General features: G+C 36.6%; 1 protein-coding gene across 1 annotated transcript in view; it reads right to left on the bottom strand.

The window, feature by feature from the left end:
- Positions 1–27033, bottom strand: part of Btk (tyrosine-protein kinase Btk29A) — a 533208-nt gene that overhangs the window by 482213 nt on the left and 23962 nt on the right. Inside the window, exon 2 of the mRNA XM_073970132.1 lies at positions 14719–15160. Coding sequence (XP_073826233.1) covers positions 14719–14985 — 267 coding nt within the window. The 5' untranslated portion in view covers positions 14986–15160. The remainder of the gene's footprint in view (positions 1–14718; positions 15161–27033) is intronic.

The following is a 27033-nucleotide window of genomic DNA, read 5'->3' as shown; positions in this document are numbered from 1 at the left end:
AGATGGATTTCCCAATAAAAGCAATTACTTTATATGAAGTTCTCCACGAAATAAGAGTCCTTAACAAGAAAAAATCCCCTGGATATGACAAAGTTGATGCTAGTGCTATATTAAACATGACTAGAAAAAGTATAAGATTTTTAACTATCATATATAATGGTATTTTAAGACTAAATCATTTTCCGACTCAGTGGAAATGTGCGGAAATAATCATGATTCATAAGCCGGGTAAACCTGAAAACCATGTCAAGTCATACAGACCAATAAGTCTACTAGTTATTTTTTCTAAAATATTCGAAAGAATATTCTTGAAGAGATTATCACCCATACTAGACAAAAACAGTATTTTGCCCGATCATCAGTTCGGATTTCGACACAGTCATGGCACTCCGGAGCAGGTGCATAGAATTGTGGATTTCATAACCAATAGTTTCGAAAATAAAAAGTACTGTTCATCGGTATTTCTTGATATAGAACAAGCATTTGACCGTGTCTGGCATCTTGGTTTACTTTTTAAAATCAAAAAACTATTACCGGCTCCTTATTTTCTATTTTTTAAAAGTTATCTGGCAAGCAGAACTTTCTATGTAAAAGTCGATGATTTCACTTCTAATATTTATGATGTAAATGCAGGAATCCCACAGGGAAGTGTGTTGGGTCCTGTTTTGTATACATTGTTTACGGCTGATATACCAATAACCGAGAATATTTTGATAGCAACTTACGCGGATGACACAGCTATTCTTGCATCAAACACTTGTCCTGTTACTGCGTCCACATTTGTTCAGAACGAACTGATAAAACTTCACGATTGGCTACAGAATTGGAATATAAAAGTTAATTCAGACAAATCAAAACAGGTAACATTTGCCTTGAGACATGGTAACTGTGCTCCCGTTTCTATAGGAGGTAACCTAATTCCTGTTAGTGAAAATGTGAAATACCTTGGAATGGTATTAGATAGGCGACTAACTTGGAAAGACCACATAAAGAATAAGTCCAATCAACTTAAAATTAAAACGCGTAAAGTAAATTGGCTCATTGGTCCATCATCAAAACTTACCCTTGAAAACAAACTTAGATTATATAAATGTATTCTAAAGCCTATCTGGACTTACGGTATCCAATTATGGGGCACTGCAAGTAATTCAAACGTAGAAATTCTTGAAAGATACCAGTCAAAAACACTTCGACTTATTACAAATGCCCCATGGTATATCAGAAATGATTCCATTCGGAGAGACTTATCAATTTTAAAGGTTCGAGAGGAAATAAAAAATTATAGCGAAAAATATGTTCAACGACTTAGCGATCATGTTAATATTTTAGCAATATCTCTACTCGATACATCGGATGAAACACGAAGACTTAAAAGGTATCACGTATTGGATCTCCCATTCCGTTCATAGTTGCTAAAGCATCCAAATTTTTTTGTAAATAGCCATTAAATAAGTCAATACATTTGTAAAATACATAATACTGCATTAATTAATAGATTTGTAACCATTTGTAAATAACCATTAACCGATATATGTACATATATGTATATTTTATAATTTTGATTATGTATGTCACTGGATGTATATAATTTCTGTCACTTGTAATATAACCATATCATTTGCTTATTATCCTTGAGGATAGATTGTAAATAAAGAGAATAATAAAAAAAAAAATATCGGAAATGCCTTATATGGAAGATGCAAATGTAATCCGTAAACAAGAGTATCAATCCTTCTCTTTTCAAAACAAATAGTTCCGTACGTTTACCGGTACACAAATCCGGAACGTGCGCACAGAAACATTTGTTATTAGTTGAAAATCTTCCAACCAAAAAAATATCAAGAGAAAGACGCAATAAAGAATAACATCTATTGTTTTTATAAAATCCCGAGTTACCAGACGTTGAAAATAAAATACCCAAAACGAACGAAAAATAAAAATTAAAAGACAGTTGTTAGCAAAAATAAGTATGTATGAATTAATTTAAAAAAAGAATTGAAAATATGTATAAAATATTTATGTGCATGTTGTAGGAAATGTGTAGCCGAATAAACTGCGACATCTCAATTGATTTTAACCATAGATCATAATTGCATTCCAAAAATTCAAAAAATAATAATGTAAAAACTGTTGAATTAAAGTTTCTTCAAATAAGACAGAGGAACTTTGGATACAATCCTATTCACACATACAATAGGAGCTTCAACAGAGCGTTGTTGGCATATGTTATTAAAATGTTTACAATAAATATTCCTACTTCTAATTACAAATCTTCTAAATAATAAAATATTAGTTGTTTATTTTTACTTTTGAACAAAAATATTGTGAATTTTTATATTTGACCAAAACTATAGTTAATTTTTGCAAAGAATATTGTAAATTATTACCACAACTATTCTAATTCAAAAATATGTATTGTCAATTTTGACCAAAACTGTTGTGCATTGCAACAATAAATGTTGTTACTGGTAACCAAAACAATTATGAATTCTAATCATTTATTTTTGTCCATATTGACCAAGAACATTGTGTATTGTAACAATAAATATTGTTACTTTTGACCAAACCTATTATAAATTCTTACAATATTTATAATCTTTTTTTACCAAAAACTATTATGCATTGCAACAATTCATATGGTCTGGTCAGATTAGATGAAATCACCTGAAAAAACTCTTGTTGGTAGGTAGGAAAATGGAACTGCTTTTTCAGGGGTTGGAGCAACAAGGTTGCTAAAACTTTGGCTGGGGGTTAAAGAAAAAAAAAACCGTGCGGTATCATTCTTCATTGACAGCAGATTTAGAGGGATTCAGAGTAGGAATAACACGGACAACACCCCAGATGTCTGGAATAATTAGTTGAATAAATTCTAATTCTTGTACTCTAGTCAGTTAAAATGCCGCAATAGTCCGTTCTGGAGACTGCCGTTTATTTGGGTCATTCACAATATTCCTTGTCATCTGTAAGGCTGTTGTTGTGCTACGCACTTCTTTAAAACCATGTTGGTGAATAGCAAGATGGAAGTGTTCAATCGAGTATAAAACATATAAACATTTTTTATCAACTTCAACAATTGGTTTAATCATCAATATAATTTTTTTATCAAACAAAATCTTTTAAATCTTTTTTATCAAACAAAATTTTTAGTCAATATAACCACAAGTTTTTCAACAAAAAATTGATAAGCACCTACAATTTGAAACATTATATCAGTAGGGGATGGAAGATACCAAGCAACGGTCCTGACCGGTTTTAACATGGCAAAGCCCAGGATTTATCTTGGTCCCTCTTTCATCCCAAGTGGACACTGACCTCCCCGTGGTGTCACCTGGGGAACTGCCTTTAACACCCGCTAAAGGTAGTGAGCTAACATGTGCCGCGCGTTCACCCATAAGAACGTTAAAAACTTGGTTTTGGGCGTCGGGTTAGTAACCCTCCCCTAGAAAAAACAGCCTACTATGAAAAAACGAAAGAATAGAAAAACAAACCCCTCTAAAGTTGACGAACCCCGCAAACGTTTTAAGGACTATGATCTGCGAATCTGCACCTGGAATGTTCGCACTCATTATAGAGAAGGTGCAGTCAGTTTTCGCATTGGCAGACGTACTTGAAAAGTACAAGGCCGATATTACTGCCATACAGGAAATACGATGGATTGGGAAAGGCGTCACAACAACACCTAAAGGTGACGCACTGTATTATAGCTGCCATGACGTAAAGCATGAGTTTGGTTGCGGATTCGTAGTTAGTCGGAGACTAAAACATCTTGTATCCAGCTTCACCCCAGTGAATGAAAGACTTGCTGCAATTCGAATAAAAGCTAAATTCATCAACATCAGCTTAATTTGCGCTCATGCTCCCACTGAAGAAAAGGACGAACTGACCAAAGATATATTTTACGAGCGCTTAGAAGAAACATATGACCGTTGCCCTGCCCATGACATTAAAATCATTCTATGCGATTTTAATGCCAAAATTGGAAAGGAGAATATCTTTGGCCCAACAGTCGGGAAATTCAGTCTCCACAGTGAAATATCTGACAATGGGATGTGGCTGATAGACTTTGCAGCTGCAAAAAACATGGTAGTTAGCAGTACCAGATTTAATCATCTCGATATTCATAAGGGCACCTGGCTGTCTCCAGATTAGAAAACAAGAAATCAAATTGATCATGTTGTGAGAGCTTCCATCTATCATTCATCGAGCGTGTTGGATATACGATCCTTCCGAGGCGCAAACATTGATTCGGACCACTACCTTGTTGCAGCAAAGGTACGCACCCGCTTAAACGTAGCAAACAAAGTACGAACAGACACAACACGAAAGTTAGGCGCAATCACAACTCAACTAGCCCAATTGCTTAATCAAAGCACTCATCATCCCGATAACATATCAGCGCAATGGCAAAGCCTTGCCCACTCCATGCAAACAGCCGCAAAATCCATACATGGATACCAGAGACCTCCACCAAGGAATCCATGGTATGTTCAGGAGTGTCGTGCTGCCACCGAAGAGAAAAATGCGGCATATAGGACTACTTTACAATCCGTAGCAACGCGTAGCGCACGAAAGAGATACAGGGAGAAAAGGAGAGAGAAGAAACGTCTTTTCCGCAGGAAAAAGAGAGAGATGGAAAAGCTGGAGTGTGAAAAAATCGAGATGTACAGGAGCCAGAATGAAGTCCGAAAATTCTACCAAAGAGTGAAACATCAAACAGATGGCTTTGGTACAGGCACATCCTCCTGTAGAGACCAGCAAGGTAATTTGGTAACTGATACAGATAGTGTACTCAGGATATGGAAAGAACATTTTTCAAATCTGTTGGTATCCAATAGCAGCGAAGACGACGAAGATACCACAGTCCCAATCCCAGAAGATGGTATTGAATGTAGACCGTCCAGCCAAGATGAGGTACGGACAGCAATAGATCGGCTGAAGAATAATAAGGCGGCAGGGGCCGATGGCTTACCAGCCGAGCTGTTCAAAACCGGAGGCGACACGCTGATAAGGTGTATTCATCAGCTAGTTAGCATCATCTGGCAGGAAGAACGAGTACCCGACGATTGGAACCTGAGTATCCTGTGCCCCGTCCACAAGAAGGGAGATAAGACTGTATGCTCTAACTATAGGGGCATAAGTCTACTCCCTATTGCCTACATGATCGTGTCAGGGATATTGTGCGAACGACTAAAGCCTATGGTTAACGAGATAATTCGACCATACCAATGCGGCTTTAGACCTGGCAAGTCCACCATTGACCAGATATTTACCCTGCGGCAAATCCTGGAGAAGACCCAAGAGATGCAGATCGACACCTACCACCTTTTTGTCGATTATAAAACAACCTTCGACAGCCCGCTGCGTTCAAAGGTATTCCAAGCCATGTCTGAATTTGGTATCCCCGCAAAGCTCATCCGGCTTTGTAAAATGACTTTAACTGACACGAGGTCCTCAGTTAAAATAGGAAAGATCCTATCCGAAGAGTTTGGTACCAAAAGAGGTTTAAGACAAGGAGACAGCCTTTCGTGTGATCTCTTCAACATCCTGCTGGAAAAGGTTATACGAGAGGCAAACGCCAAAAAAAGTGGCACAATCTACACCAATAGCCACATGTTACTTGCTTATGCTGATGATATAGACATCATGGGCCGATCAGTAAAATAAGTAACTGATACCTTTATGAAGGTCGAAGGATAATCTGCTAAAGTGGGTCTGGCGGTAAACGGTGAGAAGACCAAATTGATGGTGTCGACGCGCAATGCGTCCATTGAGCTCGGAGCGACTGTGGAAGTTGGTTCCTATAATATTGAGGTAGTAAAAGACTTCGTCTGCCTCCATTGAGCTCGGACCGACTGTGGAAGTTGGTTCCTATAATATTGAGGTAGTAAAAGACTTCGTCTACCTCGGCACCTCCGTAAACACAACAAACGACATCAGTTGTGAAATAAAAAGAAAAATTGTATTGGCCAACAGATGCTACTTTGGTTTAAGTAAGCAGTTTAAAAACAAAGCCACGTCTCGTCAAACAAAAATAACGCTCTACAAAACACTGATACTACCCGTGCTGATGTATGGCTCCGAAGCCTGGGTACTTGCGCAAGCAGACATGGCAGTGCTTGGTGTGTTTGAGAGAAAATTTCTTAGAAAGATCTACGGACCAATCTGCGTTGACGATGGATATCGACGTCGCATGAACCACGAGCTGTATCTGCTATACAACGACATCAATATTGTTAAACGTATCGAGATGTAGCGATTGCGTTGGCTAGGCCATATCATAAGAATGGGCAATGATGAACCCGCTAAAAAGGCGTATAAATACGGACCGCTTGGCTGTCCACGCAGAATTGGCAGGCCAAGGAATAGATGGCGCAAACAAGTGGATGATGAGATGAAAAGGCGCGGTATTCCAGAGTGCGAAGCAACAAATAGAGAGGAATGGAGATCTCTTCTTAGTTCGGCCTATAGAACAAATGTTCTGTAATGGGCCAGCTAAGTAAGTAAGTAACCTCTTTATACCAAACCAAAGCTGCTTCAAGTTGATATTGCACAGGATACAATTTGAAGCGCTTGTGCTCAACAACAAGCACGCCAATCTCTGTCTGCATTCTGGTGATCAATTCTTTCATCAGCTGGGTTTTCGGAACGAATTTGGTCGGGTTTTTGTGCCAATCGGAATGCCCTGTATGGAATTTTTGGTCTTATAAAAGAAATTCTGTACGCTAGAATAAAACGCTTAGCCGCTTTGCTTCCCCGAATATTTTCTCATCCTCTCTGGCGCATGAGGGCAGCGGCAGTGGACGGTGGGAGTTCTCAATGAATTTTGTGAAGCCATTCCATTTGACGTCATTATAGTTCATGAACGTGAGTTAGTCGGGCTCAACAAAATGACCGAGTAACTCTATAGTGACCAGGATTGGAATAGGGTCTGAATTTATTGAGACCTTTGTTTGCCAAGATGTACCAGTGAGGTGCAATGCCCTGACGATGGAAATGTCCGGAGATATTACCTATGTGATGGAGGCAAAACCAGACTATCTTACCAGGGATACCGACCGAATGCATCGTTCCGATGAGCGTTGAATTTGTCAAGAACAATTTTGTTATCTCAATGCAGCAGGTCTATTATGCTGGGGTGACAACGGACCAAAACGCAGTTAACGAGCTGAATGTAGACGTTTAATCCCTTTTTAAGTCCGCTTAAATAAAAGGTTTAGCCGCTTTGAGAACTGCTTTCCTGAATATTTTCTTACCCGTTCTGGGGCATGAGGGTCCCCAATTAATTTTGTGAAGCCATTTCAGTTGAATTATAATAAAATTCGTGAAGGCTAGTTGATCGGACTCAACGAAATCCAGGATTGGAATAAAGTTTAAAATAAATGCGACCTTTGTTTTGCCAGGATGTGACAGGGAGCAGCGATGTATTGACGATGGAGAGCTAGAACATTCCTCATTAATTCTTGTAAAGAAATCCTTGTTATTGGAGGCGCTGACGATGGAGAGCTCGAACATTCCTCATTAATTCTTGTAGAGAAATCCTCGTTGTTGGAGGCGCTGACGATGGAGACCTCGAACATTCCTCATTAATTCATGTAGAGAAATCCTCGTTATTGGAGGCGCTGATGATGGAGAGCTTGAACATTCCTCATTAATTCATGTACAGAAATCCTCGTTATTGGAGGCGCTGACGATGGAGAGTTCGAACATTTCTCATTAATTCTTGTAGAAAAATCCTTGTTATTGGTGGCGCTGACGATGGAGAGCTCGAATCTTCCTCATTAATTCTTGTAGAGAAATTCTCGTTGTTGGAGGCGCTGTCGGATTCATTTATGTGGTGTGCAATACGTACACCGCCAGGATCTTTCGGAAGTTGGGAATAACTAATCTCGTGATGATCATTGAATTCGTCGTAAATGTTATCTTCTTGTAGCAAGTGGCATAAGCTTGAGATGGGAGCCACCGTGGTCCTGTGGTTAGCACGTCCGCTTTGCATTCAGGAGGTCTGCGGTTCAAATATGTGTTTGAATCCAAACATAATATGTTTGGGCCCAAAATATATTTGTTTGCACCCAAAAATGTATTTGTTTAGTGCATTTTTTCTCCGTGTATGAGAGAAGTCTCCATTGTCCGATCGGGGATTTATGATAACTGGTGCATTGCTTTTAAAGGGCGGAATGTAGACCTTGACAAATTATGTTGGTCTGATCTGGTGACAGCCACAGAACATAAAAAAAAACTAGTCTTATTGAATCATTAATTAAGAATAGTTGAGTAAATAAGTTTTTAGCCACAAATTAAATATAAAGGACACCCTATTTACGATTCCAAAAGCAACACCAAGCCGTATTACCATTTCAATATAATCCTCTTAAATTTCGAGGGCGTTCTAATATTAAAATTTGTTCGATTAGATTCTCTCCATCTGGCAAAGACTACATCTCTCCAAACCAGACCGAGAGAGAGAGAGAGTTAGGGTGTGTTTGTCCGCAACATTTGTATATCCATACTTTACATCTCGCCGGTTAACCATCCAGTTATTATACCAAAACATTGGAGATTGGAAGGACACACCAAGCGGCGGACGATTGTTGTTATTCTCTTCCACAACCTCATCATCACCATCATCTGTAGGACGAAATGGATGACATAAATGAAATATAAGGCGGCATATAGAAAACAGAAAGAGAAATACGCACACACGCAAAGAGAGGGGAAGAGAAAGCTATGTCAGTGTTAAAATTGTTGTTATTTTAAAAGATGCGACACAACAAATGCCAAAGCCGGTTATGACAAAAACAAAAAGTCGAAACCAGGACCAGATTCGTGATGCCAACAAAATAGAGAAGACGTATAGTATATTTTGCTTGGCCATAATGTGCGGAATGGCAACCATTGCCGGCTGCTAAGCAAAAATATTTGCAGTCAAGAAGGAATAGAGAAATATTAACCGGCAAATTGGAGCAGAATGGAGTGTGGGAGAAGCGTGTGTTTGTCAAGTTGCTTGGAGATGAAAAAATTGCGTAGCCGGCATTTAGCACAAACTCACACCCAAAAAAATGGACACCAGGAATTAAGGATGTCATGGTGATAAAGGGGAAAAGGGAAAAAACAGAAAGGAAGAAGACAAGCATCAAAGCTTTGGTATGTGAAGTGTGTTACAGCACACAATACAATAATAATAATGAAAACAACAACAAACAAAACTGAAAGAAAGGATGATTTTAGATGGGGGGAGCTGCGAAATAGGAAAAGTTTTCTTTTTATCCTTGTGTTTATATAATTCACAATGAAAACAATTGTTATTAGAGTTATACACTTATATAACAATACCTTATATATTATTAGACGGTATATAAAGCAAGGCTATCTGTAGGGATTAGTGTTAGTCTGAGGGGGCAAGGTGAACTCATGGTTTGAAGAAACGCACAATAAACAGATGTTAATGATGGCTTTCCTGCTTGTCACCACCACCAATGGAGGCAAAAGAATGTGAGACATAAAAATACTTTAGCAGCAAAACAAAAAAGGATTGTCAAGAATTTAAGGAATTGTGCACCTTCTATGATTTAATGAAGGTCTTTGGAATGTCTTCGGAAATTCCGTGACAATCGAAAACACTTAAAAAATAAACGTGGATTTTTTTAAAGAATTTTAGGAGCAACCAAACAACACAATAAGCGTGGATTTTTTTTAAAGAATTTTAGTAGCAACCAAACAACACAATAAGCGTGGATTTTTTAAAGAATTTTAGGAGCAACCGAACAACACAATAAACGTGGATTTTTTAAAGAATTTTAGGAGCAACCTACCAAGACAATAAACGTAGATTTTTTAAAGAATTTTAGGAGCAACCGAACAACACAATAAACTTGGATTTTTTAAAGAATTTTAAGAGCAACCAACCAACACAATAAACGTGGATTTTTTAAAGAATTTTAGGAGCAACCTACCAACACAATAAACGTGGATTTTTTAAAGAATTTTAGGAGCAACCGAACAACACAATAGACGCGGATGTTTTAAAGAATTTGAGGAGCAACCAAACAACACAATAAACGTGAATTTTTTAAAGAATTTTAGGAGCAACCAAACAACACAATAAACGTGGATTTTTTAAAGAATTTTTGGAGCAACCAAACAACACAATAAACGTGGATTTTTTTAAGAATTTTTGGAGCAACCGAACAACACAATAGACGCGGATGTTTTAAAGAATTTGAGGAGCAACCAAACAACACAATAAACGTGAATTTTTTAAAGAATTTTAGGAGCAACCAAACAACACAATAAACGTGGATTTTTTTAAGAATTTTGGGACCTACCAAAGACCACAATAAACGTGGATTTTTTAAAGAATTTTGGGACCTTCCCAATTCCACAATAAACGTGGATTTTTTAAAGAATTTTGGGACCTTCCCAATTCCAAAATAAAGGTGGATTTTTTAAAGAATTTTGGTACCTACCAAAGACCACAATAAACGTGGATATTTTAAAGAATTTTGGTACCTACCAAAGACCACAATAAACGTGGATTTTTTAAAGAATTTTGGGACCTACCAAAGACCACAATAAACGTGGATTTTTTAAAGAATTTTGGGACCTACCAAAGACCACAATAAACGTGGATTTTTTAAAGAATTTTAAGACCTACCAAAGACCACAATAAACGTGGATTTTTTAAAGAATTTTGGGACCTACCAAAGACCACAATAAACGTGGATTTTTTAAAGAATTTTGGGACCTACCAAAGACCACAATAAACGTGGATTTTTTAAAGAATTTTAAGACCTACCAAAGACCACAATAAACGTGGATTTTTTAAAGAATTTTGGGACCTACCAAAGACCACAATAAACGTGGATTTTTTAAAGAATTTTGGGACCTACCAAAGACCACAATAAACGTGGATTTTTTAAAGAATTTTGGTACCTACCAAAGACCACAATAAACGTGGATATTTTAAAGAATTTTGGTACCTACCAAAGACCACAATAAACGTGGATTTTTTAAAGAATTTTGGGACCTACCAAAGACCACAATAAACGTGGATTTTTTAAAGAATTTTGGGACCTACCAAAGACCACAATAAACGTGGATTTTTTAAAGAATTTTGGGACCTACCAAAGACCACAATAAACGTGGATTTTTTAAAGAATTTTGGGACCTACCAAAGACCACAATAAACGTGGATTTTTTAAAGAATTTTGGGACCTACCAAAGACCACAATAAACGTGGATTTTTTAAAGAATTTTGGGACCTACCAAAGACCACAATAAACGTGGATTTTTTAAAGAATTTTGGGACCTACCAAAGACCACAATAAACGTGGATTTTTTAAAGAATTTTGGGACCTACCAAAGACCACAATAAACGTGGATTTTTTAAAGAATTTTGGGACCTTCCCAATTCCAAAATAAAGGTGGATTTTTTAAAGAATTTTGGTACCTACCAAAGACCACAATAAACGTGGATTTTTTAAAGAATTTTGGGACCTTCCCAATTCCAAAATAAAGGTGGATTTTTTAAAGAATTTTGGGACCTACCAAAGACCACAATAAACGTGGATGTTTTAAAGAATTTTAGATCCTACCAAAGATCATAATAAAAATGGATTTTTTAAAGAATTTTAGATCCTACCAAAGACCATAATAAACGTGGATTTTTTAAAGAATTTTGGGACCTACCAAAGACCATAATAAACGTGGATTTTTTAAAGAATTTTGGGACCTACCAAAGACCACAATAAACGTGGATTTTTTAAAGAAGTTTAGATCCTACCAAAGACCATAATAAACGTGGATTTTTTAAAGAATTTTAGATCCTACCAAAGACCACAATAAACGTGGATTTTTTAAAGAATTTTGGGACCTACCAAAGACCACAATAAACGTGGATTTTTTAAAGAATTTTGGGACCTACCAAAGACCACAATAAACGAGGATTTTTTAAAGAATTTTGGGACCTACCAAAGACCACAATAAACGTGGATTTTTTTAAGAATTTTGGGACCTACCAAATACCACAATAAACGTGGATTTTTTAAAGAATTTTGGGACCTACCAAAGACCACAATAAACGTGGATTTTTTAAAGAATTCTGGGACCTACCAAAGACCACAATAAACGTGGATTTTTTAAAGAATTTTGCGACCTACCACAGACCACAATAAACGTGGATTTTTTAAAGAATTTTACGACCTACCACAGACCACAATAACTGTGGATTTTTTAAAGAATTTTGGGACAATAAACGTGGATTTTTTAAAGAATTTTGCGACCTACCAAAGACCACAATAAACGTGGATTTTTTAAACAATTTTGCGACCTACCACAGACCACAATAAACGTGGATTTTTTAAACAATTTTGCGACCTACTACAGACCACAATAACTGTGGAATTTTTAAAGAATTTTGGGGCCTACCAAAGACCACAATAAACGTGGATTTTTTAAACAATTTTGCGACCTACTACAGACCACAATAAACGTGGATTTTTTAAACAATTTTGCGACCTACTACAGACCACAATAACTGTGGATTTTTTAAAGAATTTTGGGGCCTACCAAAGACCACAATAACTTTGGATTTTTTAAAGAATTTTGGGGCCTACCAAAGACCACAATAAACGTGGATTTTTTAAAGAGCTTTAGGACCTACCACAGACCTTGGATTTTTTAAAGAGCTTTAGGACCTACCAAAGACCACAATAAACGTGGATTTTTTAAAGAATTTTGGGACCTACCAAAGACCACAATAAACGTGGATTTTTTAAAGAATTTTGGGACCTACCAAAGACCACAATAAACGTGGATTTTTTAAAGAATTTTGGGACCTACCAAAGACCACAATAAACGTGGATTTTTTAAAGAATTTTGGGACCTACCAAAGACCACAATAAACGTGGATTTTTTAAAGAATTTTGGGACCTACCAAAGACCACAATAAACGTGGATTTTTTAAAGAATTTTGGGACCTACCAAAGACCACAATAAACGTGGATTTTTTAAAGAATTTTGGGACCTACCAAAGACCACAATAAACGTGGATTTTTTAAAGAATTTTGGGACCTACCACAGACCACAATAAACGTGGATTTTTTAAAGAATTTTGGGACCTACCAAAGACCACAATAAACGTGGATTTTTTAAAGAATTTTGGGACCTACCAAAGACCACAATAAACGAGGATTTTTTAAAGAATTTTGGGACCTACCAAAGACCACAATAAACGTGGATTTTTTTAAGAATTTTGGGACCTACCAAAGACCACAATAAACGTGGATTTTTTAAAGAATTTTGGGTCCTACCAAAGACCACAATAAACGAGGATTTTTTAAAGAATTTTGGGACCTACCAAAGACCACAATAAACGTAGATTTTTTAAAGAATTCTGGGACCTACCAAAGACCACAATAAACGTGGATTTTTTAAAGAATTTTGCGACCTACCACAGACCACAATAACTGTGGATTTTTTAAAGAATTTTGGGACAATAAACGTGGATTTTTTAAAGAATTTTGGGACAATAAACGTGGATTTTTTAAAGAATTTTGCGACCTACCAAAGACCACAATAAACGTGGATTTTTTAAACAATTTTGCGACCTACCACAGACCACAATAAACGTGGATTTTTAAACAATTTTGCGACCTACTACAGACCACAATAACTGTGGATTTTTTAAAGAATTTTGGGGCCTACCAAAGACCACAGTAAACGTGGATTTTTTAAAGAATTTTGCGACCTACCAAAGACCACAATAAACGTGGATTTTTTAAAGAATTTTGCGACCTACCAAAGACCACAATAAACGTGGATTTTTTAAACAATTTTGCGACCTACTACAGACCACAATAACTGTGGATTTTTTAAAGAATTTTGGGGCCTACCAAAGACCACAATAACTTTGGATTTTTTAAAGAATTTTGGGGCCTACCAAAGACCACAATAACTTTGGATTTTTTAAAGAATTTTGGGGCCTACCAAAGACCACAATAAACGTGGATTTTTTAAAGAGCTTTAGGACCTACCATAGACCTTGGATTTTTTAAAGAGCTTTAGGACCTACCAAAGACCACAATAAACGTGGATTTTTTAAAGAGCTTTAGGACCTACCATAGACCTTGGATTTTTTAAAGAGCTTTAGGACCTACCAAAGACCACAATAAACGTGGATTTTTTAAAGAGCTTTAGGACCTACCATAGACCTTGGATTTTTTAAAGAGCTTTAGGACCTACCAAAGACCACAATAAACGTGGATTTTTTAAAGAGCTTTAGGACCTACCAAAGACCGTGGATTTTTTAAAGAGCTTTAGGACCTACCAAAGACCGTGAATTTTTTAACGAGCTTTAGGACCTACCAAAGACCGGAATAAACGTGGATTTTTTAAAGAGCTTTAGGACCTACCAAAGACCGTTGATTTTTTAAAGAGCTTTAGGACCTACCATAGACCGTGGATTTTTTAAAGAGCTTTAGGACCTACCAAAGACCATAATAAACTTGGATTTTTTAAAGAGCTTTAGGACCTACCAAAGATCACAATAAAAAAATTTCAGAGAATAATTCTTTTCCCTTATTTATATATATTTTTCATAAAAATGTAGATGTAATTTCTAAATCTTCACAAATATTCATCCCCACTCAATTAAACTAATGAATCACAATCCATCGGTCTCATCATATATCAAATAGAAAACAGAAAAAAATGAAAACTTACCTCAACATTTTCCACATCAAAATATGACAGTGTCCGTTTGGTCAGCTCAAACCAACGCTGTTTATAGTTGACAGGTGTAAAACGTTTCTTATTTTGGGCCCGTTTTATCATGAAACCACTTTTGACAACGTCATACAGACGTTCGGACATTTTGTCCATTTTACTTTGAAAGGATTTGCTGAGACGCATTGTGGTCACCGTTGTGTTGGCGGATGTGGATGACTTTATGCTGCCGTGTGTGGACCGATTCATTTTGCTAAGGAACATTCACTGCAGTGGCACTGTAATGTTTACTATGGCACAGTTTCCAAGTGATAATATTGTGTGTATGGCAAACTTTAGTGACAATAGCACTCACTATCTGGTGGTGGTGGTGGTTAGGTACATTATTTCCTGTTTTTTAGTTTGACACAAATGAAATGATGTCCTGTAATGATAAGTGCTGGAATGTAAAAAATTTAGAGGATATTAAAAGATAGGAAGTAATGAAAAGTATTATTTTAATAAAATTTATTAGAAAGGAATTTATCTAAAGTTGGCTTACGTCCTCATGTTACGACTTGTGGACTCTGAGATTAATTAAAATTTAATTATTGATGACCTTTAGTCTGAACGATGAACTTTCCTTGGTAAATATACACCTATATACAAATATACATATATTTTTAGAGACAACCAGAGACCTCAATAGGCGATGAATTTATGGGTTGTCGAGTGGTCTTAGTAAAATAGTTTCTTAAAGAATTTTAAGGAATTTTTAGAGGCAAAGAAACACCACAAAAAGCATGGATTTTTAAAGGGTTTCATGAGCAATAAGACAGATTTTTCAAACAATTTGACTAGCAGCCGGAGACCACAATAAGCGTGATACCAGTTAACACCAACGCATATTCTGGATGCTTCAAAGAGATAACAAAATCGTACTCGTCACGAGATGTGTTGTTCCAAATTTCCACACGATCCACGAGGTTGGCTTATTTCAAACCAGAGAATTCGACATCGCCTCCAACAACGATGACTTCTCTAGAACAATTACTGTCAGATATTCGAGCTCTTCGGACATTTCCATCATCATTCCATCGCCCTTCACTGTTACATCCTGCCAAACAAAGGTCGCATTAAATTCATACCATATTCTAATCCAGCTAGCTGTAGAGAAACCTCTCGAATTTGTTAAGATCGACCAACACCACCTCTGAAATTTTAATAATGTCAACTGGCATGGCTTTACAAAATACTGTGGACTGCCGCTACTCTCAAAAAGGTATGAATATTCAGTTATACTGTTTTTAAGGTGGCTAAGCTTTTATTTTTCATCGGTCACAATCCCCTTTTTAATAAAGTCTTGGATAACATTCAGTATTCCAATGACAAAAAGTGTGCTATACATTTCTGCCACCAATGTATTGAACATCCATCTTCGCAGAACACGACCACCGGAGCTGTTATCCGAAGAATCAAGAATTTCAAAAGGAATCTGTAACCGATCCAAATGAAAACCATCCAAAGCCTTGGTCCAGATGGTATCCTTATGCTCACATTAAAGAAGTTTGGTACAACAGGGTTGCCATCGTGGTCGCCTTGCACGCTGAAGGTCGTGGGTTCGATTCCCCGGCCAGGCAACATCAAAATTTTCAAAGGTGGCAAAATACCCCTCAGTAATGTTGGCGACACTTCCTGTGTATTTCAGCCATGTAAAACTTCTCTACAAGTGGTGTCTTAAGATACGCCGTACGGACTCGGCAATAAGCAGTAGGTCCCAGCTAATATGAATCGGGGTGCACTCATTGATATGAGAGAAGTCTCCCCTGTTTGTGGAACAATTATTATGGGCTACATAATAGAGTTATCAACTAAACAATTAGTGATCCCGGCTCCACTATCAATAAAAAATCCTATTACCCCATTTCTCTTTTTTCACCTGTACCAAAAGTTTTAGAATCCTCATTCTATCTTCCTCGAGCGAAAACTAATGGATTGAATTGCGTGTATCAAAGATACGCGCGATTAAACGGGAGCACCTGTCCTCCATTTTATTTAACATAAATCTTGCAAATCTCCTAGGGTCTTTATTAGTTTCCTGGACGGGACAAGTCAACGCACAGCTTGATATGTTCATCAATGACAGGCGTATCCCAACTGTTCATAATTCAAAAATCATTAGGGTCATTGGTCACTTCATTTATGCCGCCCCGGTCTGGGTTTCCTTCCTAATGATTTCCGAACTTTTACGGACTGTGCCCAGACGACAAATGTGGGTCATCCTAATGAGGAAACCAGCGCTGTCAGATAGGCAACATAATATGTTGCTAACAAGACATTTTCTGATGGCGTGTTATCCGCCGAATCTCCGTAACCATCTCTTTGTGATGGAAGATTCACCAACGAGACGTATCCGTAAGGACTGCAGGTGCTATGGTGAGGACATCCGAGACGTTATTGCATCGCACGTCAGACGACTGCCGATAGCACAGTCTCTAAACACCGTGCATCAACAGGCGGTCTGCGAAGCCACAATTGGTGACAGATGCAATAAGGTCTTCAACCAACATCCCCCGGCAATTTCGGATAGTGAACGGCTTCTTCCATGGCAAACTCGTTCCATTCTGGCACAACTAAGATTGTGCATTGTTATTGGTACTCATATGCACCTCCTTCCATCAAAGACCTCACGATATCCAGCATCTATTCAGGACTTATCAGAAAATACCAGTAGGACTTATCAATGAAGACCAGAAGGTCACCTCATTGAAGACAGTTGGTCTTGTCACAGGAAACCAATAGGTCTTCTCAAAAAAATCCAATAGGTCTTTTCTTAGAAGACCCATGGGTCCCCTTTTAGAACACCTGTAGGACTTTTCACAGAAGGGTAGTATGACTTCTCAAAGAAGACGGGTAGGTCTTCTCATAGAGAAAAAGTAGGTCTTCACAAAGAAGACCAGCGGGTCTTCACATAGAATAATAGTAGGTATTCTCATAGAAGACCCGTAGGCCTTCATAAAGAACGTAAGAAAGTCTTACCAATGAAGACCAGTGAGTCTTCTTACACAACAGCAGTAGGTATTACTCGTATCGTTGAAGACAAGTTGATGTTCTCACAGACGACCGATACGTCTGTCTTTTCATAGACGCCCAGAGGGTCTTCTCATAGAACAAAAGTAGGTGTTGTCGTTGAAGACCAGTAGGTCTTCACAAAGAAGAACTGAAGGTATTCACAAAGAAGACTAAAAGGTCTACACAACGAAGACAAGGGGGTCTTTTTATAGAAGAAAAGTGGGTCTTCTCATAGACGACATGTGGGTCTTCTCATAGACGACCTGTGGATCTTCTCACAAAAGATCAGAAGGTCTTCTCACAGACGACCAGGGACGTACGCAGGGGGGGGGCACGGGGGGCCCGGGCCCCCCCCGAAGTGGTTTGGTCGAACAAAATTTTTTAAGCTACTGTAACTAGTTATTATATTTTTTTCTCATAACAATGTTTGTATATTTTAAGATTTCAAATTAAAACTTATATTTTCTTAAGTTTCTGAACAGAAAATTTACACCATTAACAAGTTTTGTAAGAAAATATTTTAAAAATTTTTGTTTGTATGCTGTTTTTGAGAGAAACTTCCAATAAAATCTGAATTACTTCTTCATGTCATATCATACCACTACCAAAGCTAATTCCTTAATGAATATACCCCATGTCTATTATTTATTCGAACTATATAGAGCTCTCGAGGCTTAAAACTCATCCGGTTATAACAAAAATAACGTGTTCAGTATTATGGGAATGGAAATATATAAAAAAATCTATTGAATAAAATGTATGAAGGGTCGGTTCTTCGTGGACTACATATTGAGAGCCAATTAGAAATTTGTTTTACTGCCATCGCCAAAATTTTGTTATTCTGTTTTAGACAAATTTGCTGCTAAACAGTATGAGAAAATAATGAAGACAAATGAATTTTTGTGCGTCACTTGATTTTTACTTATCATTACCGAAGTATAATTGTAACCTCAGACTTTAGATTACGAAAATATATATACTAGGATTGTATAGATTTCATCAAAATAATGATTTAAGACTTCACATATGTTTGGACGATATTCGTTTCAGCCAAGATGGAAGTACTTACCACCGTCCGTCCGTCTGTATCTCTGTTTGTCTGGCAGGTTGGAACTCATGATAACTCTCGGTCCAAGTTATGGATCTCGTAATGTTTTGTCCAAATTAAATTTAAGTCATATCGGTACCTCCGCCATAAAAGTTAAAAAATGTTCACTAAAATGGTCGAAGGGACTAACCGATTCGGTCTAAAATCGAACCTAATATGGTTCGCAAGATTACTTCCAAAAGTACATCAAGGTCCAAGAGAATATGTTTGGACAACATCGTCAGGTCTCTTATACAAGTCTAACATAACTGCAGTTTAAAGGCTGTTCGATGATTCTTTGGACATTTTGTAGTCTTGTTTACAGCGATATCCTACTTTTCGTGGACAAGTTTATGCTTCCTGACAAAGCTCTAAATACTACGGTGGCCAACTAAAAAGCTTATGGGCGCGGTAACTATCGAGAGGAGTGTCTCTCAAATAATTATTAGTGAATAATTATGTGGGGTTCAATAACACTGTGCAACATTTTTAAGGTGATCTTGTGCAAACAATTCGAACTGTGGATTTTTTGAAAATACAGACCCAAACGACAAGAAGGCCTTGTTGGGTTTTGTTGTGTCAGATCCAGCTCTAATTTTATGGCCCCATCTAAACATGGTTAAATATTGAGTTTTTAAAGAAATTCGGGGCTATATCTCTGAAACCAATGCGAATCATCTTCTGATCTCTGAAGTAAATTTGTAGATAAGGACAAGAATAAAATATTTGGACAAATAATGAACTCGAAGAATTACATTTATTGCCTCAAATTTCAAAATATATGCAAAAATTCCACAATTTTTATACATTTCGCACCGTATCTCCAAAACCGTTAATTTCTTCTGAATATTTTGTTTTGGAAAAATATTCCCTGGGATGTAATACACAACTCTTCGGAACATGTCATTGTTGTAAAATACCTCTATGTCGTTGTTTTCATTAAATTTTTCAACGACGATTTAATAAAAATGTCAATAATGTAGTGAAATACGAAATGCGAGAATAAACTGTTGGTGTGAACTGTGTTTGAAATACGTGTTGTAAAAGATATGATGCAAAATACCGCTGAAACAACATGAAGTAAGCATTTTAGAGTTTTGGGATGTTCTAAAAAATTGTTGAGAACTTTATTTGGAAGATTTTTGCAAAAGGTTTCCTGGTTCAACTCCCAATAGTTTAGCCGATACTGACAAGAATTTCAGCAATTATGTAAAATTTTCTATATTTTATAGATTTTAATGCCCTAGATGGAGTTTTTCTTATATGGTTTTTGCAAAAGATAAGTTCTACTAGTTTAGGGCTACAATATTGCTAAAGACAGCAAGGCCAAATTCCTATTCGTTTCTGAGATAAAGGCCTGATAAATGCAAAAAAATATAAGCGGTATTCACTCATCGTTGTAAAGTGGCATTGTAGATCTTGTACATCTTGTTAATATTGTAGATCTACAAGTGTTTACAATACCACAACAACAAAATACATGAAAGTTTAATTTACCACAGGGTTGTTAATTTACTCGACCTAAAAGTATTGTAAACATTCCATTGTACTTTTACAAGGGTTAGAACAGCTGATTGTTGTGCTGTCACTTTGTTGTGAGTTTTATTTTATGTCGGAGTTTTATTTTTTGGAAGAAAAATGGGAAAAATAAAAAGAATAAAAGAATAATAAAATAATGGAGGTCAAGAAAAAACAATTTTTTATGAAAAAAGTGTAATAAAACTCAAACTAAAAGATAGACTTACGACGACGTTAAGATGCTTTGATTTGTTTACGATATTCACAAAAAAGGCATTCACACTTTGTTGTAAAAAACCCTGGTACATATAGTACATTAACAAGAGTTGTAAATCTACCACAATGAGTGAATACCGCTATAGATTTAGCCCGGTTTAGATGAGGCCATAAAATCCGAACTTGATCTGACAGGACAAAACCCTACTAGGGTTTTTGTAGTCTAAATATGTACTTTCAAAAAATTTATACTAGATGTTGTTTGCATTTTCAGTGTTGCATAGTGTAAGGATAGATTATATAGAACTAAGCCCATCAAAGTGTTTGTCATCGAGTCCAAAAACTTCTAACCGAACAATTAAGAAAACAAATTATAACGCTTCTTTTGTAACATAATATTAAAAGTAAAAATAATCCTGGTATCAGAATCTATCTCTTTCGGTAAATAACACTGTGCAACATTTTTAAGATAATCTTGTGCAAATAATTTGAAGTGAGGATTTTTTGAAAGTAAAGACCCAAAGCACAAAAGCCCTAGTTCCGTTTTGTTGAGTCAGATACAGCTTGGATTTTATGGCCCAATCTAAACATTGTTAAATATCGACTTTTTAAACAACTCGGGGCTATATCTCTGAAACCAATGCAAATCTTCTTCTGACCTTTGCAGCAAATTTGTAGATAAGGTACAAAATAAAATATTTGAAGAAATGAAAAAAAATACATTTTATAATATATCTAAAAATTCCATAATTTGTATACATTTCGCACCATATCTCCAAAACTGTTACAGTTTTCTTAATGTTTTCATTTGGAAACATATCAACGACAGCCGATTTAGGCTAAGATCATCGAAATAGTGAAAATCTTGCTATAGCAAAGACAACGGCAATTCTTTGTTGTTGTTAAAATCTGCGATATACCATAACGTGGACCTGTATGATTAAAAACTTCAATATACTTCAATAAATTTTACATGGCGACATTACCGATCATGGCCCGATATTGACTATTTTCAATTCTAAATATCCTACTCTGTAAATATTTAAAATTGTATCCTTAGTCCCAATTTACATTAAACGATTTTTCTTGCGGCAATTTTTCTCGTTCTCTTTTAAACGTGCCTCTTGCGTTTATACAGGCAATTCTGTTTCTGCAATGAAAATAATGTCAAAAACGAAAAATATAAAAGGAATTGCCTGAAAATTGCTGGTACGAGCAATATTTTTTCACTTCCATACCCCTTACGTGTCTCTCCTACAAACTGAGACTTGCCGCAAGTAAACTCGCCTAATGTAAATTGGGACTAAATGTTATGAATTCTTTCTATTGAATTTATATACTTTGTACCATTATTTCATATAAAATATGGAATAGATTATAGAATAGAATATGTGCCAAAATTTCCAGTCCATCGGACAAAAATTTACCGAGATATGAGCTATCGAAGGGAAACATTTATTGTGTTTTGTATGTAGCATAGAAACTAAAAACGTCTTTTCCTCGAAGTGGCACTTTATATGTTTTTGTGGGACTATTGTACACATAAATCATGTGCTTAACAGAGAGAGTCTTAAAAAAACTGCTGACGGAGTCAGAAAAAATATCAATTTTGTACGGTGTTTTGTTTTTGTTAAAATCGAAATTTTGATTTTAACTGTTCAAAATTTTTAAAAATTGTTTTTTTTTAATACCTTTTCGATAATGGACAAGATTATTAGGTACGTAATGATCCCACAAAATATATGTTGATCGGTTTATTCTTTTTATACCCTCCACCATAGTATGGAGGGTATATTAAGTTTGTTTTTCCGTTTGTAACGCATTGAAATACTCATTTGCGACCCTATAAAGTATATATATTCTTGATCAGGCTAAAATTCTAAGTCGATATGAGCACGTCCGTCCGTCCGTCCGTCCGTCTGTGGTAATCACTCTAGCATCCACAAAAATGGAGATAGGACGCTGAAATTTTGGGAAAATGCGTCTTTTGTCTGCAGGCAGGTCAAGTTCGATGATGGGCTATATCGGTCCACGTTTTGGTATAGCCCCCATATAACGGTACCCCCCGATTTGCGGTATTTTGACGTTTTTAGCTATATTTTTAGACCGATTTAGCTATAATTTGACATTTAGGGTTCTTAAGTATCAGTAAACATATATAACAAAAGTTGTGGACATAGGTCCACGTTTTGGTATAGCCCCCATATAACGGTACCCCCCGATTTGCGGTATTTTGACGTTTGTAGCTATAATTTGACATTTAGGGTTCTTAAATGTCAATAAACTTATATAACAAAAGTTGTGGACATAGGTCCACGGTTTGGTATAGCCCCCATATAACGGTACCCCCCGATTTGCGGTATTTTGACGTTTGTAGCTACATTTTCAGACCGATGTAGCTATAATTTGACATTTAGGGTTCTTAAGTGTCAATAAAGTTATATAACAAAATTTGTGGACATAGGTCCACGCTTTGGTATAGCCCCCATATAACGGTACCCCCGATTTACGGCATTTTGACGGTTTTATCTACATTTTCAGACCGATTTAGCTATCAATTGACATTTAGGGTTCTTAAATGTGAATAAACTTATATAACTAGTGGACATAGGTCCATGTTTTGGAATAGCCCCATATAACGTTACCGCCCGATTTCAGGTATTTGGATAATTTTACCAACAAGTTTTAACCGAATTATCTGTAATTTGAACAATTGACATTTGAAATTCTTAGTGGTCACCACACCTCTCCACCAAAAATTGTCAAGAAAGCACCCATATAACGGTACCTCCCAATTTTCAGTAATTTGATGATTTTAGCTACAATATTAAACCGAACTAGCAGTAATTTGACATTTGAAGTTCTTAGTGGTCACAACACCTCTCCATCAAAAATTGTCAACATAGGTCCATGTTCGGATATAGCTCCCATGTAACGGTTCCTCCCAATTTTCAGTAATTTGGCAATTTTAGCTACAATTTTTAACAGAACTAACTGTAAGTTGACATTTGAAGGTTGTAGTGGTCACCACACATCTGCATCAACAATTTTCAACATAGCCCCAATATAACTATATTCCCGATTTTCGGTACTTTGAGGATTTTACTTAAAATGTTTAACCGAACGTGGGTCCATGTTTTTGTATAGCTCCAAAACAAACATCCCGATTTTCCGTACCTTAGCTTTATTTTTTGGACGAATTTCTGTATTTTGAAATTTAAAAGTCAAAAAAAATTCTGCAACAAAAATTGTTCATTTAAGTTCATATTTTCGTATAGCCCAGATACCTCCGAACTAGCTGTTAATGACATTTGAAGTTCCCATGTTATGTACCGATTTTCGATATTTTGAGGATTCTAGCTAAATTGTCAACATAGGCCCATGTTTAATTATAACCCCTATATAACAGTACCTCCCAATTTCTAGCCCACCAAAAATTGTCAACAGTTAGATATAGGCACCATAAAAAAGGGCCTCCCGAATGAAGCATTTTATGTACATTATCTGACATTTTAACGTACTCACTTAAAGTTGGGGACAGGAATGAATATATTATGGTGGAGGGTATGAAAAGTTCGGCCCGGCCGAACTTAATGCTTTTTTACTTGTTCAAACTACAGTGGGTACCGCAAACTGCTTTAGTAAAAACAGTGCTTTATAAGCGGGCATTTGAATGTAAAATTTTCAAAAAAAAAAAAAAAAAAAATAAGAAGTTAACTTAAGGTTTAATAGATTTTTTATAAAAAATTCATGAAAATGGCTTTTCTCATGCTTATAAGTGGCCATAACCCCTTAAAATAGCTTTACGTAAAGCTACACAACATTTGAATTTTTCATGATTTTTGGTCAAGTTGTGCCCCCCCCGAAATGAAATCCTGCGTACGTCCCTGCAGACGACCTTCTTATAGAAGGCCAGTAGCAGGTCAACACGTCTTCTCATAGACATTTAGTTGGTCTTTACATAGAATACCAGTAGGTCTTCTCATAGAAGAATGGCATGTCTTTACAAAGAACACCAGTAGGTATTCTCATTGAAGGCCAGTAGATCTTCTAATAGATGACCAGTAGATCTTCTCATAGAAGACCAGTACGTCTTCTCATAGGAAACCAGTAGGCTTTCTTATAGAAGAGCAGTAGGTCTTCTCATAGAAGACCTACAGGTCTTCTCATAGAAGACCTACAGGTCTTCTCATAAAAGTCCAGCGGGTCTACTTATAGAAGTCCAGTAGGTCTTCTCATAGAAGTCCAGTAGGTCTTCTTATAGAAGTCCAGTAGGTCTTCTCATAGAGGACCAATAGGTATTTACAAAGAAGACCAGAGGGTCTTCTTTTGATAGAAGTCCAGTGGGTCTTCTAGAAAACCAGTAGGTTTTCTTATAGAAGAGCAGAAGGTCTTCTTATAGCAGACAAGCAGGTCTTCTCAAAGAATACAAGCGGTTCTTCTCGTAGGAGATCAGCGGGTCTTTACAAGTAAACCAGTAGGTCTTCTCAAAGAAGACAAGTAGGTCTTCTTATAGAAGACCCGTAGGTCGTCTCATAGAAGTCCCAAAGAAGACTAACAGGTAAATTCATGAAAATGGCTTTTCTCATGCTTATAAGTGGCCATAACCCCTTAAAATAGCTTTACGTAAAGCTACACAACATTTGAATTTTTCATGATTTTTGGTCAAGTTGTGCCCCCCCCGAAATGAAATCCTGCGTACGTCCCTGCAGACGACCTTCTTATAGAAGGCCAGTAGCAGGTCAACACGTCTTCTCATAGACATTTAGTTGGTCTTTACATAGAATACCAGTAGGTCTTCTCATAGAAGAATGGCATGTCTTTACAAAGAACACCAGTAGGTATTCTCATTGAAGGCCAGTAGATCTTCTAATAGATGACCAGTAGATCTTCTCATAGAAGACCAGTACGTCTTCTCATAGGAAACCAGTAGGCTTTCTTATAGAAGAGCAGTAGGTCTTCTCATAGAAGACCTACAGGTCTTCTCATAGAAGACCTACAGGTCTTCTCATAAAAGTCCAGCGGGTCTACTTATAGAAGTCCAGTAGGTCTTCTCATAGAAGTCCAGTAGGTCTTCTTATAGAAGTCCAGTAGGTCTTCTCATAGAGGACCAATAGGTATTTACAAAGAAGACCAGAGGGTCTTCTTTTGATAGAAGTCCAGTGGGTCTTCTAGAAAACCAGTAGGTTTTCTTATAGAAGAGCAGAAGGTCTTCTTATAGCAGACAAGCAGGTCTTCTCAAAGAATACAAGCGGTTCTTCTCGTAGGAGATCAGCGGGTCTTTACAAGTAAACCAGTAGGTCTTCTCAAAGAAGACAAGTAGGTCTTCTTATAGAAGACCCGTAGGTCGTCTCATAGAAGTCCCAAAGAAGACCAACAGGTATCCACAAAGAAGACCAGTAGGTATTCTTATAGAACACCATTTTGACTTCTCATAGAAGACCATCGGGTCTTCTCATAAAAGGCGAGTAGGTCCTTCCATAGAAGACCCGTAGGTCTTCTCAAAAAAGACCTTGTGGTCTTTTCACAAGAAGACTAGAAGGTCTACACAAAGAACACTGCACGCAGAGAAAAAAATATGATTGATCCAACAATATTCGAAGAGCAAAATATGTATTGCAAAGATATTGTTAAATTCCAAATGTAGTATTGTGATTCCAACAATTGGGTTTTGTTAAATCCAAAAATAGTTTTTGTCAACTGGACAATAGTTCTCTTTTTTCTTCGACAATTTTTTCTCTTCTCTCGCTATTCGATGCCGTGTTGAAAAAAACAATTATTGTGAGTTTTGTTTGTATGACATGATGCATTTATCTTTGTTTTTGTGTGTATGTATACCAACAATGAGACTCTTTTTTTTATTTGTTTCTGTTTTGTTTCATGCTTCTATCTTCATTGTGCTTTGAGGTTTGGTGTTATACCGGAGTTTGTTATGGTGTTTAATTATTCCTTATGTTGTGGTGGGTGATTGTGGCTTTTTGTTTGTCTTTGTTGTCAGCCAATGCACCAAACCATGTATTGTGTTCAACAATGATTCCAATATTATACGCGACATTTATATCCAAGTTATGTGAAAAGTGTATATGAGAAGTACATACACTCAAATCAAAAATTTCTGGGCTGGTTTTCTGGGTTGACAATACTTTTTGTAAACAAAATTAGATTATGATAGTTCCTACAATCGGTATTGTTAACGATTTTTACAATATTGCGGAAATTCGAAAGTTGTTTTTGTTTTCTATGTTTGGAACAAAAGATGGTATTTTTGGATTTGGATTACAATGTTTGAACAAAACAAATACATTTTTGGAACCAGAACAAATATTTTTGTTTCAACAAAAGCGAAAAATATTTTTCTCTGCGTGTGGAAGGTCTTCGCAACGAAGACAAACTGGTCTTCTTATAGAAGAAAAGTTGATCTTCTCAAAGTCTTATCAAAG

The sequence above is a fragment of the Musca autumnalis genome, unplaced genomic scaffold, assembly GCF_047663935.1.
Source record: "Musca autumnalis isolate F117 unplaced genomic scaffold, ASM4766393v1 scaffold_2, whole genome shotgun sequence".
Lineage (NCBI taxonomy): Eukaryota > Metazoa > Arthropoda > Insecta > Diptera > Muscidae > Musca > Musca autumnalis.
The sequence above is the reverse complement of the archived record's forward strand: the minus strand, read 5'-3'. Positions and strand labels throughout refer to the sequence as shown.